We start from the raw sequence: 14,480 nt of genomic DNA on the forward strand, positions 1-14,480 counted from the left end.
TTTATGAAAATGACCATTTTGCCCCTGGCATGGTTCTTGGTACCCAAGCCACCCGATGTGACCTGAAACCATTTGGATAACTTTATTTGGTCATATTGTACTTACACATAAAATTTCATGTAATTCCGGTATCATTTGGACCTTGATCAGTGTGAAACACCATTTATGTGTTTTCCTCAATATCCGTGCCATTTTTAGACAAAATCTTACCATATCTGCCACACGGATGGAAAGTACATGTTGAGACCTTCGCGGCGATATGTGGCACATCAAAATCGGCCATTCGGATCAAAAGATATTGATGTTTGAATGTGGACCTTTAAAATGGAACCTCTAAAAGGAATATATAAAAAAATAAAAATAAAAATAAATAAAAAATGGGACAAACTGAGTTGACCGGAACCGGGTCAACCCAGCCTGACCCGACCCAGCTAGGACTGTCGGCAGGGGACAAAGCCCCACCATTTAGGCTGAGCCACACAAGGCCCATCACCCATGCCCACCTACCCAGCAGGCCTAGGCACACCCATGCCCAGGCTGCACAGCAAGCCTAGGCACACGCAAGCCCAAGCCATCACTCACCTTATCCCCAGCCTTTAAGGCCCCAAGGGTCTTTGAGACCTTTCCTCGAACAGATTTTCTCCTATAAATAGGAGGCCATTTGGAGGGTTTAGGGACCGAGAAAATTCATGAAAAAATTATCATTGTGAAGTTCGTTCTCCCCTCTGTCCATCCATTCCATAAACATCTCCATATCATGTTTCCATAGACATATAAAATTCCTCAAATACCCCTTGTTCATCACTCTTGCCATTTGGGGCCAACACACTTGGAGTGGCTTTCGGTGCCTTCCGGCGATAATTCCGGCCATCCAAGGATATGTAGACTGAGCCCAAACACTTCCACGCTTCAAGGGTAGGTTTTATATATCTTTATTTAGTTTTTATGTATTTCTTTTGATTTTCTTTAGTTAAAAGAGGTTGTTTTCAGTTAAAAAATCTTCAAAAATAACACAAGAGTGGTAAATTTCTGAATATTTTAGGGAAGATGTTCCCCACTGTGTTTGATGTCCATTAATTTTCTCAAGCTCCAAATCATGGTTTTTGTGATATTTTTGCCCCTGTGAAAGTTTTTGGATTATGTAAAATCTGAACCTGTGGGTGGGGATTTGGACAAAATCATTATGACCATGTTAAATATAATGTTTTGATTAGTGGGTGTGGGCTCCGGTTTGATCCAATTCGGATCTGTGATGGGGATTTTGTATTTTTCTTTGTTTTCCCTTCTTTTAAGCATTTCAAAAAATATTAAAAATAGTATAAATGCATAAAAATTCACAAAAAAATTATGGGATACATATTTCATCAGGATTGATTTTATGGGATCATTAATCACTGACATGAATGTTTGATCATTTTCATAGGTGTTCCTTACCATGTTAGGGATGTAGATGTCATTTTTGTATTTGTTGTGAAAATCCAAGAAAGTAAAAAAAAATACATTTCTAAGCATTAAATTATGTTTTAAGTTGTTTTAGAATGTTTTCATATGCATACATGCCCACCATGAGTCATAACCATGCATAAAAAGTCACTTCTGCCCTCGGGGGTATTTTGGTCATTTTGCGACCAAATCATATTTAGGGCCCTGGAAAGATTTCTATCACTTTATTTGCATGTTTTAACTTTCATAAGCATGTTTTAAGTATAAGTTTGCATTTTCATGCATATTTGTATTTTTGCCTTAATAGGGGCATTTTGGTAATTTTACCACTTTGTAGTATTGTATATATTTTAATAATTCACATGCATGCCATTAATCATGTTTTAATCATTTCAACATTTAAATGTGATTTCTTGCCTTTGTACATATTTTGGACCTCTAGGGGTATTTTCATAATATTTGCCATTTTGGCTCTGCATAATCACCTAACTTAGGGGTAGTTATTAGGATTAAAACATTAATTTTAATTAGCCTAATTAGGTCCATAAATTTCAACAAAGATAATCAAAACACAAAAAATAAAATAGTTTAATTAGGTGCATAATACGCATAACACAACAGTATACAATAGAGTTTGGTCTAGGAAGACCGACCGACGTCGGCCAGGCGGTTCTTGGGTGCCTAACACCTTCCCGCACGTAACTTGACACCTACCCGAGATCCGGAGCAGACCATCCATTGAGTCATTGGAGTTAATTAGCGCCCTTCTCGAAGAATGGGCACCATTTGTGGGTCCTAGACCCCGATCTAGGTGGCGACTCCCTACACCATCAACAACAATCCCCGCACCGCTCCCACACTCGGGTGCACCACGCCAGAAAGAGGTCGCGGATCGATCTTCATCCGTTGCGCCTACACCCGTCTGACGTTGCTGTTGTCAATGCTACTCCTGTCTCACCCCTGATGACCACTACTGCTGACGCTTCATCCTCGGGCTTGCAAGGTTGTGGAACTCTTAGTTTTCCATGTTTTCTCCTTACAAGTTGTTGTGTTTGTACTGAGAACGATCTCTGTAACTTTCTTGTATATTGCGATCTTCGCCTATACTTGTATCTTCCAAAAAGGTTAATAAAAGATTCTTTTATGTTTTTACTTGCGCTTGTCTCGTATTCCTTTATTAGCTTCACATCTGGGATGTTTAAGTTCTATTCTTGACCGAGGAGATCATGTCTTTTAACTCTGCGAGTCAAGCTTTCGTGTCAACCATGGAGGCCAGTCCTTCGCTTTCACCTTCGCGAGTTAGGCTCTCATGCTGACCATGGGAGTCAGACTTTGGTGCTAACCCTGGAGAGCTAGGCTTTCGTGCTGACTACGAGAGTCAGACTTTGGTGCTAGCCCTGGCGAACTAGGCTTTTGTGCTGACTACGGGAGTCAGACTTTGGTGCTAGCCCTGGCGAGCTAGGCTTTCGTGCTGACTGCGGGAGTCAGACTTTAGTGCTAACCCTGACGAGTTAGGCTTTCGTGCTGACTACGGGAGTCAGACTTTTGGTGCTAGCCCTGGCGAGCTAGGCTTTCGTGCTGACTACGGGAGTCAGACTTTGGTGCTAGCCCTGGCAAGCTAGGCTTTCGTGCTGACTATGGGGGTCAGACTTTGGTGCTAGCCCTGGCGAGCTAGGCTTTCGTGCTGACTACAAGAGTCAGACTTTCTTGCTAACTCAACGAGTCAAACTCTCATGAATGCTTGCACAGTATTTGGATCACGAAGTGATATTGCATTGATCAAAGATAACTTTACATTGATCACTTACTGATAAAAAAATTTCAGATCCTCTGAATTCCATGGCCGTGGTATCTTGTTGCCCCCCGGGGTCTTCAAGCGATAGGTCCTTGGCCTGATTTGGTTGGAGATCACATATGGTCCTTCCCAGTTTGCATCCAGCTTGCCTTGGTACTGTGGTTGGGAGGTGCTAACTTTTCGTAGCACTAAGTCTCCAGCCCTGAATGTCCTTTCCTTGACTTTAGAATTATAATAACGAGCTGTTCTTTGTTTGTACGCCACGTTTCTCATCAGTGCGTCCTCTCTGACTTCATCTAGGAAATCCAGATTTGCCCTCAGCCCGTCCTGGTATATTCTTTCATTGAAGTTTAAACTTCTAAGTGACCCTGCCACGACTTCTACTGGGGCCAGCGCTTCGGTTCCATAGGCAAGCCTGAACGGGCTTTCCCCGATGGGCGTTCGAACTGTAGTTCGATACGACCATAGCACACTTGGTAGTTCATTGACCCATTTTCCCTTTGCTTCTGTTAGCCTCCTTTTTACTCCTGTGAGCAAGGTGCGGTTTGTGATTTCTGCTTGACCATTTACTTGTGGATATGCTACGGAGGTCGTTCGATGTTCAATGCCGTATTGGGCGCAGAATGCATCGAACTGCTGGTTGTCAAATTGTGTCCCGTTATCCGTCACCAGGATCTTTGGCAGGCCAAACCTGTAGATAATCTTGTCTCTAAAGAATTTCTCCATTTGTTGCCATGTGATTTTGGCTAAAAGCTCGGCTTCTACCCATTTGGTGAAGTAGTCCACAGCGACCACGAGATATTTTCTATTCCCCGAGGTTGGAGTGAAGTTACCCAGTATGTCCATTCCCCACATGGCGAAGGGGATAGGACTAAGTATAGAAGCCAACTCCGTAGCGGGCTGCCGCGGTATGTCTGCGAACTTTTGACATTGCTCGCACCTTTTCACATATTGGATGGCGTCTTTCTGCATTTGGGCCAATACAGTCCAGCCCTTAGTATTTTATAGGCCAGGTGGCGGCCCCCCATGTGGCTCCCACACATACCTTCGTGAACCTCTGTCAAGGCGTTCAGAGCGTGTGTGGGAGTTAAGCATTTCAGCAATGGACCTGTAATTGACCTTTTGTAAAGCTCTCCCTCTATCAAAGTATACCGGGCGGCACGACCTCAAACCTTACGTGCTTCTGTTTTATCTTGGGGTAAGACGTCATCTTTCAGATAAGTGACGATTGGGTCCATCCAACTGGGCTCGACCTCGACTTGCGTGACCTCTCGAGCTAGGTGAGCGGGTCCATAAAGTAGCTCAACGTATACTGAATTGTCCAACTGCGCTAGCTCTTCTTTAGACAAGCGCGAAAGTGCGTCCACCTTTTCGTTCTCGTACCGCAGAACCCTTATTATCTTGAAGCTCTCGAACGAGCTCAATAGTTGCTTCACTTGTTTCAGATATGCTGCCATTCTATCATCTTTGGCACCATAATCGCCGTTGACTTGATTCACCACCAGTTGAGAGTCAGCTTGTACGGCTAGATTTCAGATCTGTACAGCCTTTGTGGTTCGCAATCCCCCAATTAGCGCTTTGTACTCAGCCTCATTGTTGGAGGCGGGAAATTGCAGGCGTAGCGCGAACTGTATTTTGAAGCCATCTAGGCTTGTTAGAATGAAGCCTGCTCCCTTGACTTCCGCGTTACTCGAACCGTCCACGAACATTGTCCAGGGTGGGTCATGGCTGGTCTTTTCTGGTGGCACGATCTCGTTCTCCAACTCGTTCTCGCTCTGCGTAAACTCAGCTATGAAATCTGCCAGAGCCTGGCCTTTTATGGCCGTTCGGGGCCTGTACTCGATCTGGTACTCGCTTAGCTCGATGGCCCAGTCTGTTAGTCTCCCGGATACGTCAGGCTTGTGGAGTACCTTCTTCAAAGGCTGGTCAGTCATGACCACTATCGGGTAGGCTTGGAAGTATGGTCTAAGCTTCCAAGCCGCTTTCACCTGTGCAAACGCGAGCTTCTCGATCTGGGGATATCGAGTTTCTGCGTCCAGTAGGGCATGACTGACGTAGTACACCGGCCTTTGGACCCCGTCCTCTTCTCTTATTAAGGAGGCGCTCACAGCTGCAGATGATGTTGCCAAGTACAGGAGCAATTCCTTTTCAGGAACTGGTCTCGTTAATAATGGCGGATTGGTGAGGTACGCTTTAAGGTCTTTAAAGGCTCTCTAGCATTCCTCCGTCCATTGAAAACTCTTTGCGCCTGTCAAATTCTTTAGCGTTTTGAAGAACGGGAGGCATTTGTCCCCCGAAAGAGAAACAAAGCGTTCGAGTGCTGCTATTCTCCCATTCAGTCTCTGTACTTCACGAACAGTCCTGGGCGGGCTCATCTCCTATATGGCTTTGATTTTTGCAGGGTTGGCCTCAATGCCTCTCTGGGATACCATATAACCGAGGAATTTTCCTGAGCTAACTCCGAAGGCGCACTTGGCAGGGTTCAGCTTCATTTGGTGAACCCGCAATACTTGGAAGGCTTCGTCCAGATCGGCTAGGTGATCTTGCGCCCGAATGCTTTTGACCAACATATCATCCACGTAAACCTCCATATTTCGGCCTATCTGAGCCTTGAAGATTTTGTTCACCATTCTTTGGTAACTCGCGCCGGCGTTCTTCAGACCGAAGGGCATTACCAGGTAGCATAAGTTTTCCTGGTCAGACCAGAACGCGGTGTATAGTTCGTCTCCTTCCTTCATGAGAATCTGGTTATACCCAGAATATGTGTCCATGATAGAGCCAAATGCTTTTAGCTTCTCTATTTCTTCCTTCATTACGGCCTGTTTCTCTGGTGCAAACGTCCTTCTTTTTTGTTGTACTGGCTTCTTGTTTGGGTCTACGTGTAGGGCGTGCTCCACAATGTGGCGAGGTATGCCCGGCATGTCCGCTGCCGACCAGGCGAACACGTCCTTGTTCTTTTGTACGAATAGTGTGAGCTCCTTCGCTTCTTACTGATTTAACGAGGACCCGATCTTAACCATCCTGGTTGGGTTCTATTCATCCACCGGGACTTCCACGAGCTCCTCCACTGGTTCGCCCCGCTGATATCGTTTATCTCCTTCGCGGTTGTCCACAACCTCTACCTGATAGGCTGTTCCCCTACAGTTGCCCTTGATGCCCTTTAGGAACGCCGCGTGGCACTCCCTGGCTTTTTTCTGTTCTGTCTGGCACTCCTCTATGCCATTAGGGGTGGGAAACTTGACCTTCAGGTGCTTGGTAGAAACCGCCGCTCCCAACTCGTTCAGACTAGGTCAACCCAATATGGCATTGTAGGCTGTGGCCGCTCGAACGACCATGAAGTTGACTTTTACGGTCTTTTGGCATGGGGCCATTCCCACTGTCATGAGGAGCTCTACAGATCCTTCAATTGGGGCTCGCGCCCCTGAGAATCCGTACAATGGTGCAGCCTCGGGCTTCAGCGTACCGGGCTCGAACCCGAATTTTAAGTATGCATCGTAGGATAGCATATCCACAAATGCTCCTGTATCCACTAAGACCCTGTGGACGGGTCAATTGGCTATAACTGCCTGAACCACAACAGCATCGTCGTGTGGCCAGCTCAGCCCCTCCATGTCTTTATCCGAGAAGGTGATTTCAGGCTCCGTGCTTGCTTTCTTCTCGGAGACTTCCGCTACTACTATAATCTCGCTTTCCCCTTAGCTCTGCGAGTCGACTCTTGCCCTGGTCCTCCCAAAATGGTGAGGATTGTCGGGGCCGTGGACGTGTTGGTCTCGTCTTGATTTCTCTTGACTTCCCGATGATTGTTTCTCTGATCGCCTTGGCGATCCCGATCTCCCCCTCTTCGGGCTTTATCATCTCTTCGCCAGTCATTCCTTGGGGTTTCTCGGCCTCGGGGGTTATCTCTTGCCTCCTTGACGTAATGCCTCAGGTGGCCTTTCTGGATCACGTCTTCTATTTCCCTCTTCAACTGTCTGCAGTCTTCCGTGTCATGGCCTATTTCTCGGTGGAACTCGTAAAATTTGTTCGGATTCCGATCCTCCGGTTTTAAAAACATTGGCCAGGGTCGTTACAGCAGCCCTCGATCCGATACTTCCATCAGGATTTTAGTCCTGGTGGTATTGAGCGGGGTATACTCGGAACTTGAATCCCTCTCTGACCTCGCTCTCTTGCCGTCCCCCTTCTTGTCTTCTTTTTCACTCGTCCTTTTCTTCTCGGGAGCTTTTTCATCCACTGTTTTTCTCGTCTTCATGATATCGAACATATTGGCGTATTGGTAACAACGATCTAGTAGTTGTGGCATAGTCGTTACCGGATCTAGCGCAAGCGACTTTACTAGATCGTGGTTGGTGACTCCATTTTGTAGGGCGTTGAAAGCCATCCCATCGTCCAGGTACCTGATCTCCAGGCTTTCCGCGTTAAAGTGGGTGATATAATCTCTGATGGACTCATCAGAGCTCTGTTTGACAACCAACAAGTTGGATGCGGTCTTCTTCTGCTTTAAACTGCTCTGGAAGCGGCTGACAAAGGCCTTGGCCAACTCTGTGAAGCTTCGGATCGAGTTAGGCTTCAATTTGGCGAACCACAACTCCATGGGCCCCTTGAGAGAGATGGGGAAAGATCGACAGGACACTACATCGGACCCACATAGACTGTCATCATGGCATTGAAGTAACTGATGTAGTCGTTGGGATCGCCCTTCCCATCATAAGCCTCGAACGTAGGGGGTTTAAAACCCTTGGGAAGCTCTGCTCTCATGAGCTCCCTCGTAAAGGGATGTTGGCCCGGCCTGAAGCTTTCTTCTAGGGCTGTTCCCCTCTCCAGGGCCGCAATTTTCGTGTTCATCTCCCTAAGCTTACGGTCAAGCTCTCTTTCTTCGACTTGGTTGTTGATGACGTTCGTGGGTGTGCGACGTGCATTCAACTCGTCCCTGAGATCTGGATGGGGTAGCCTTGGTGGGTCTACTCGATCAGTGCGTATGTCTGAGGCCCTGGAATGAGTCCTTTCGGACTGGCTGTGAGTTCTCCGGCCGATGGAAATCGATTAATCTTCCACGCACGGGGGCCTGCTCCGGGTAGGCAGGTTCCCCGTACGCACTGTTCCTAGAGGAGGTAGCTCTCGCCTGGATGGGTGTGATGACCCTGCTCTACTTCCTGATGCTCGTACGTCGTCTCTCGCTATCCTCGGATTCTCCCGGGTAGTTCTTGGGAGTACCAGAGGTTACAATGGTGCCGGTGGTGGTATCGGTGCTGGTGGCAGACCTGCAGCCGTGGTAGCTACCGCAGTAGCTGTCCTTAACGCCTACATCTCACGAGCTATCTCCCTCAGAATCCCACTCTGGTTGAGAACTTGTAGTTGTAGGTCTTGGATTTGTCCGACATTGGTTGGCGCATCGGGATCTATCTCGAGGACCAATCCCTGGGGGAGCGGCGGCGGAGGTGGCAAAGCCTGAATGCCGCGATTGGATTGGACTAGATTTTGCGCCGCCACTGCTTGATCAACCTCTAGGGCTATAGAGGGTTGGGTTCTCGCTGCTTCCCCCGCCGTGAGTAGCTGGGGGTCGACGGACGTAGTTGTTGTTTGCCGCGTTTGGGTCTTCTTCCCTGCATTCCCACCGCCGCGAGTGTTCTTCGTTGTCTGACGAGTCACCGGGTTTTCCCCGACTGGTGGGGCTTGAGTATTGGATGGAATGACATTGGGCTCTCCTACCATGATCTTAGGTTCAGTCGAATAGAGAATCTAAGGCTTTGAGGATTGTATCGTTCCCACAGACGACGCCAAACTGTTGCATCAAAAATCCTCTCGGAGCAAATTCTTCCTACAAGACAAGGATTAGCGAAGAGTACCGGGCCAGGCCGGTGATCTCACTTCGATGCTTAAGTTAGATCTCTGAGCAATAGTCAGAACAATTAGAATTTAGATGATTTGGACGTGTGTTACCTCCCCTATTTAAGGTGGCGGCAAATGGCGATTGTGCTTGGAGTGGCTAGAGAAAATCTCGGTGTGGAGTGAGTCCATGACTGATTGTAATGCGGGATCGTTGATGATCCATTCTATCCCACACGCCGGCTGTGGCGTAACGTGGGTAGCGATTTATTCCCTCCACGCCAGTAGTGGCACTATAGGGGCGGTGGTTTTTGGACCGTGTCGGTTCCCGATGATGGTGTTGTTTCTAACCCGTTATTTGATCCACGACCCGTTACTTGATCCATGGCCCGCTCCTATGGATCGCGGATTTATTCCTCATCACTTACCAAACACAGCCTTTCAAAGTCTCTTAAATTAAATAGGAGATAGTAATACTAGTGGACAGATGAACTTCTCATTTCTTTTCTCTTTGTTGGTATATTACGTGACACAGGTATTGAGTATGGTATCTCTTGTCCCCGAATCAAAATGAAATATGTTTATAGGGTAGAAGAAAACTATAGATAGAAGAGAAAGAGAACACGAATCACGAATCACGAAACACATACAATACATGGATCTTCAAACACTCGCTGTTGGAATGTAGGAAGACTTTTTGGAATCAGATCCTCTACTGCCGAGCTGCTCCATAGTACCGTGCTATCCAGACACGGTGTTACGTGCAATGTCCGCCTTATCCCTGCCCGAACACTTTAACCGACTAGAGGTAAGGCGATCATTGCACACAGCACCGTGTCTAGGACAGCACGATCCTGCCGGGCAACTCGGAAGTAGATCCAAATTGAGGTTTTTTGGCAAAACAGAGAAAAAAACGTACATGAAAGAGACAAATAGAAGGGAAGTAGACGGGGGAAAGAAATGCGGACAAAATAACGGCTACATGCCGAAAACATCGTCGCCGGCGAACTACGGTCATTTGTTTATACTAAATTTAGTATAAACAAAGTAAAGGAAGCTTCAAAAGAACGAAACAACACTAGTAAACTGTACTGCTAATCTGCTAATAATTTGTTCTACAAAAAGATAAAGCATTCCATTGAGACAAGTGGGTTCTCGAGGGACTCATTTGTCGGCCAATTACCTTCTTCTCTCGCTTCCTCCGGTCTCCTTTCGTTGTCCTGATCCAAAGCTGTGATCCGACCAGGGGACCTCACGGCCCTCGACGATGGGCTTCGCCCCAAAACAGGCCTTGTCGCCGGAGACCTAGACCTCCTCCCGGAACTTTCCCCCGGATCTCGTTTCACACTACCGCCGCTCCCTGGGATCCGCTGTCTCCTCGTATAACCACCACCACCGCCACCCATGTCTTTAGTACTCTGATGATGAATCTGAGATGGTTTCATGACATTGCTGTCATTTCTCCTTCCCGGCGACTGGTTCAACCTTCTCGCCGGAGGAGATCTCCCACCCCATTCTGTCTTCCCGGGTAAGTCCCCGTTTACAGGGCGCTTCCTGGGGATCTTTGCCGGAGATCTGTCCACTCTCTGTCGGACCTCGCCATCGTCCACGGGGTATCTTTCCCCAATCGTTGTGGTGGACACGGTCTCGCTCAAGCTACACATGTCCGACACTTCAGAAATCTCATCTACTGCTGGAGATGGATCAGGAGGAGGCGTTGTTCTGCTCTCCATATCATTTGCTCTTTCTTCACCCTTCTTGGTGAAAGAGGGGGGAAGTGGAAGAGGAGGGGTTGGAGGGGGAGAAGGCTTCTCCTTTTCGATCTTGGGGAAAGAGGGCTTATGGTTCTTCAGGGCTTCCACATTGCGAAAAGAGGGTTTTGGGGTTGGAGTCTCTGATAGCACTTCCTTCACAGTTTCCTCTTCAAATGGAGGTGGAGGAGGAGGATGAGATTCGCCATTACCTGCTGCTTCTTTTACTTTAGAGGTCTCAGCCTGTTTCCCAGGAGACTTGTTTGTGCTGATACAGCAACCCATTTTGGGTGTCGTCAAGGTTTTTACTCTAAGAAACTACAGAGACTGAAAACTTGGACTGTTGAGATTTTCTGTTGTGAGATCGACTATGAGACATTGTTAATTGGGCTTTCTCTTCCAACTGGAGTGGCCGGAATTCAAATGAACTTTTGCCGTCCGGGGCAAAACTTTTGCTGGAGAAGAGAAAGGCGTTGGGTTGGAGAGGAATGGACTGCGGTAAGGAGTCTAAGGGTGGGAGAAAGATGTAAGAAGATGGGGAAGGCTAAATTGCAAACAAAGAGGCGCATCATCTATTATGAATATTCAAAGGTTCGAAAGGGGTAGAAGGAGACAGTCAATGAGAGTATTTATGGGAGATCTGGCTTTTCGCCACCAGTGATGCCAATATCACGGACCACAATTAACTGTAGGACAACCCCACCCCCTCTTTCCCCACCACCGTACCCCTCCTCCATTAGTCCATCCAATGAAACCATGGAACCCTAAATTTTGCCCAAATTATTGCACGGACAGTGGTTTACATCTACATGTTTTGTCACCCATGAGAGGATTCCTATATGGGGCCTCTCATATTTTTAATTGGTTTATCATCTTTGCCACATGGGACATGGGCTAGGGGTGTCAATTGGTCCGGTTTTTTTAACAATTCCGGCCCTAAAGGGTCAAGACCAAAATCGAACCAATAAGTTAATCGGTTTCAAATTTGAGTTGTAAGACCAATAGCTAATGGGTGGATCAGTTCTGATTCCCAAACGGTTCCAACCAGTCTAAAATAATAATAAAAAAAAATTCCCTAACACATGCTACATATATTCAATAATATTATTAAAAGACACTAATTTCAATCACATGAGATATAACCTACTATCATTTTTTTTCCTCAAATCACAGTTTTAATCTATATTACCTCTTGTTTTGTATTCAATAGTAACTAAGAACATCACCACCCTCATAAGTTAGGATTATTTCCAAATGGAACTTTAAATTAAAGGTAATTTACGAAACACCTCCTGAAAATGGAACGATACTCAAGTCACCCCCTCTTATTTGAAAATACTCATCCATCCCCCCTCTACGGTAACGGTGTTATCGTAAGTCCAACCAAAAAATAAAAAGACAATTTTAATCTCAAATAAAATAAGATAAACAATGACAATTGAGGTACCCAACGTTTGTAGAAAATGCACTTTAGATATCCAAAGCTTGTAAATTATATTTAGGATATCAATTTTGATATTTCCAATTATACCCTAAATCACCACCACCACTACAACCACCATTGCCCTAGCCGCCACCACCATCACCACCACCACCACCACAACCACCTGATAAAAATAAACTCCGAAAAGATTGAGGAGTATATATATTGCCGATTGTATAAATCTAGAGAAAATTCACTGCATCAAAGGAACAAAATCCTTGGAAGAGTTGAGAGTGAAAGATTGCCCCAAATTAACAGAGTTACCGGATTTGTCAAACCTGAAATGATCGAGTGATGGATCAAAATCAACGACGTCTTTGATACCCTAAGGGACTTGATGCCCAAATTCGATGCCATGTTCTCCGATCAGTACTGCTTGTTCCTACGAACTGAAGCGGCGATGATATGGAAAATGCTTGGTGAAGAAATAGAGAGAATAGAGAGAATAGAGAGAAAGAAGACAGAGAAAGGATTCCATTTGGTTACGAGTGACGGAGTCACCGATGAAAGCGAGCTTTTTACCATTCACAATTGAGAGGAAGGTCTTTGGGTCGAACCTTGGGAGGTCACAACCATCAGGTTTCCATCTCCATTTCAGGAAACCAACTTCTACCCTTCCATGCTTCCCACAGTTCTTGGTGTCTGGTATCATCCTGCAACTCCAATTCATATAAAGCGGCCCTTTCAGGTCCTTGATCCATCGTCCCTTGAACAAGTCACAGTAGTCCTGATGGAGGAGATCCTGTTGGGATGTCACCCTAAAAGGGTTTGGAGAGTAGACAATGAGGAAAATGAAAAAGGATGAGACACCAAGTGACCATAGCAAAAACAACCCTAGTCGTCAGATGCAACTTGCAAAAATTTTCAAGGGGTTTCTGGGAAATCAGTCACCGCTGAAAGAGACCACAGTGGTGGTTGTTAAAACCCTAACTCCATTCGGTTTAACAATGGGAAAGAAGGAGAGGGAATATTCCCTCTCTGATTCCTTGTTTTAATTAAAAAAAAGAGTACATGTTGGGTTTTTTAGATCCAAGGGTAGTTTAGGGTTTTAAATAAATTTAACTAGCTGACTTCATCAGTTAACAGTGTAAAACTAATGGTAGGGACTAATCTGTAATATAGGGCTCTAATGCAGGGGGTGTTTTGAGTATTTTCAAATAAGAGGGGGTGACTTTAGTATCGTTCCATTTCAAGGGGGTGTTTCATAAATTCCCTTAAATTAATACCAAAATATTTGGTAAATTAATATATGAGACAACTAGAACAAAGTTGAAAGACTAAAAAAATAAAGGGTTTGACCTTAGCTCTCATGACCTTAAGTCTTAAGAATTATATAATATATAGGTTTAGGATGTGAATTTGTTTTGGTTCCACCGGTTCCTAATTGGTCTATCGATCTGAAACTGTTAGGAGACCAATAACTTAATTGGTAGATCTGGAACCGAACCAATAACTTATTGGTAGATCTAGAACTAGACCAATAAGCTATTGGGTGGGATAGTACCGGTTCCTAGCGGGTCGGTTTCAGTCCGGTTTTCGGTTCTGATCCAAAATTGACACCCTTAGACATGGCTTTGTAACTCAAATTTCTTGGACCAATTGTAGCCATCAATATTTGAGATGTGATGATTTGTGGCTGGATGACTAATGATTAGTTGTAATGCCACGCATCTTGGGATAAGGGAAAGTGTAACCCTTACGGGCACTGACCGTAATGCCATAATAATTTTAACCCATTTACCAATGAAACACAATTAACTAACTCCCATCAACTGATTCCATTCCATTAGTCTTACATATTCATCAGAGTGTGTCATACGATAATATATTAACATAAATACAATAATATATTTACATAATTGCCATTAAGGCAAACTCTCTAGTCCTGTACAGGGTAATTCAACATGGCTGTAGCATAACGGTGTCTCGTCCACTATGCAGCTGTAACCCCCTTCGTCATCCTAAAAACACTGAAAAGAGGGTTTCCCAGAGGGGTAAGCTACAACAGCTCAGTGAGTAAAGTCTACCCTAAAACATTCTCACAAATTACACAACCATCAATTTTAATATTTGTAACATATATCTCAGTTTCAAGTTATATTCTCCCAATTACAACAATTGAAATCAAACTCTTTAATTTCTACTATCATTTTCTCATTTAAAGGTTCCATTATTCAATCGGTAG

General features: G+C 45.4%; 1 protein-coding gene across 1 annotated transcript; it reads right to left on the bottom strand.

The window, feature by feature from the left end:
* Nucleotides 1-10,126: 10,126 nt before the first annotated feature.
* On the bottom strand, nt 10,127-11,240 carry LOC122660925 (serine/arginine repetitive matrix protein 1-like). Its single transcript, XM_043856186.1, has one exon. The coding sequence runs from the start codon at nt 11,095-11,097 to the stop codon at nt 10,177-10,179; it is 921 nt and encodes a 306-aa protein (XP_043712121.1). The 5' UTR covers nt 11,098-11,240; the 3' UTR covers nt 10,127-10,176.
* Between the last annotated feature and the right edge of the window lie 3,240 nt (nt 11,241-14,480).

The sequence above is a fragment of the Telopea speciosissima genome, chromosome 1 (genome assembly GCF_018873765.1).
Source record: "Telopea speciosissima isolate NSW1024214 ecotype Mountain lineage chromosome 1, Tspe_v1, whole genome shotgun sequence".
Classification (NCBI taxonomy): domain Eukaryota; kingdom Viridiplantae; phylum Streptophyta; class Magnoliopsida; order Proteales; family Proteaceae; genus Telopea; species Telopea speciosissima.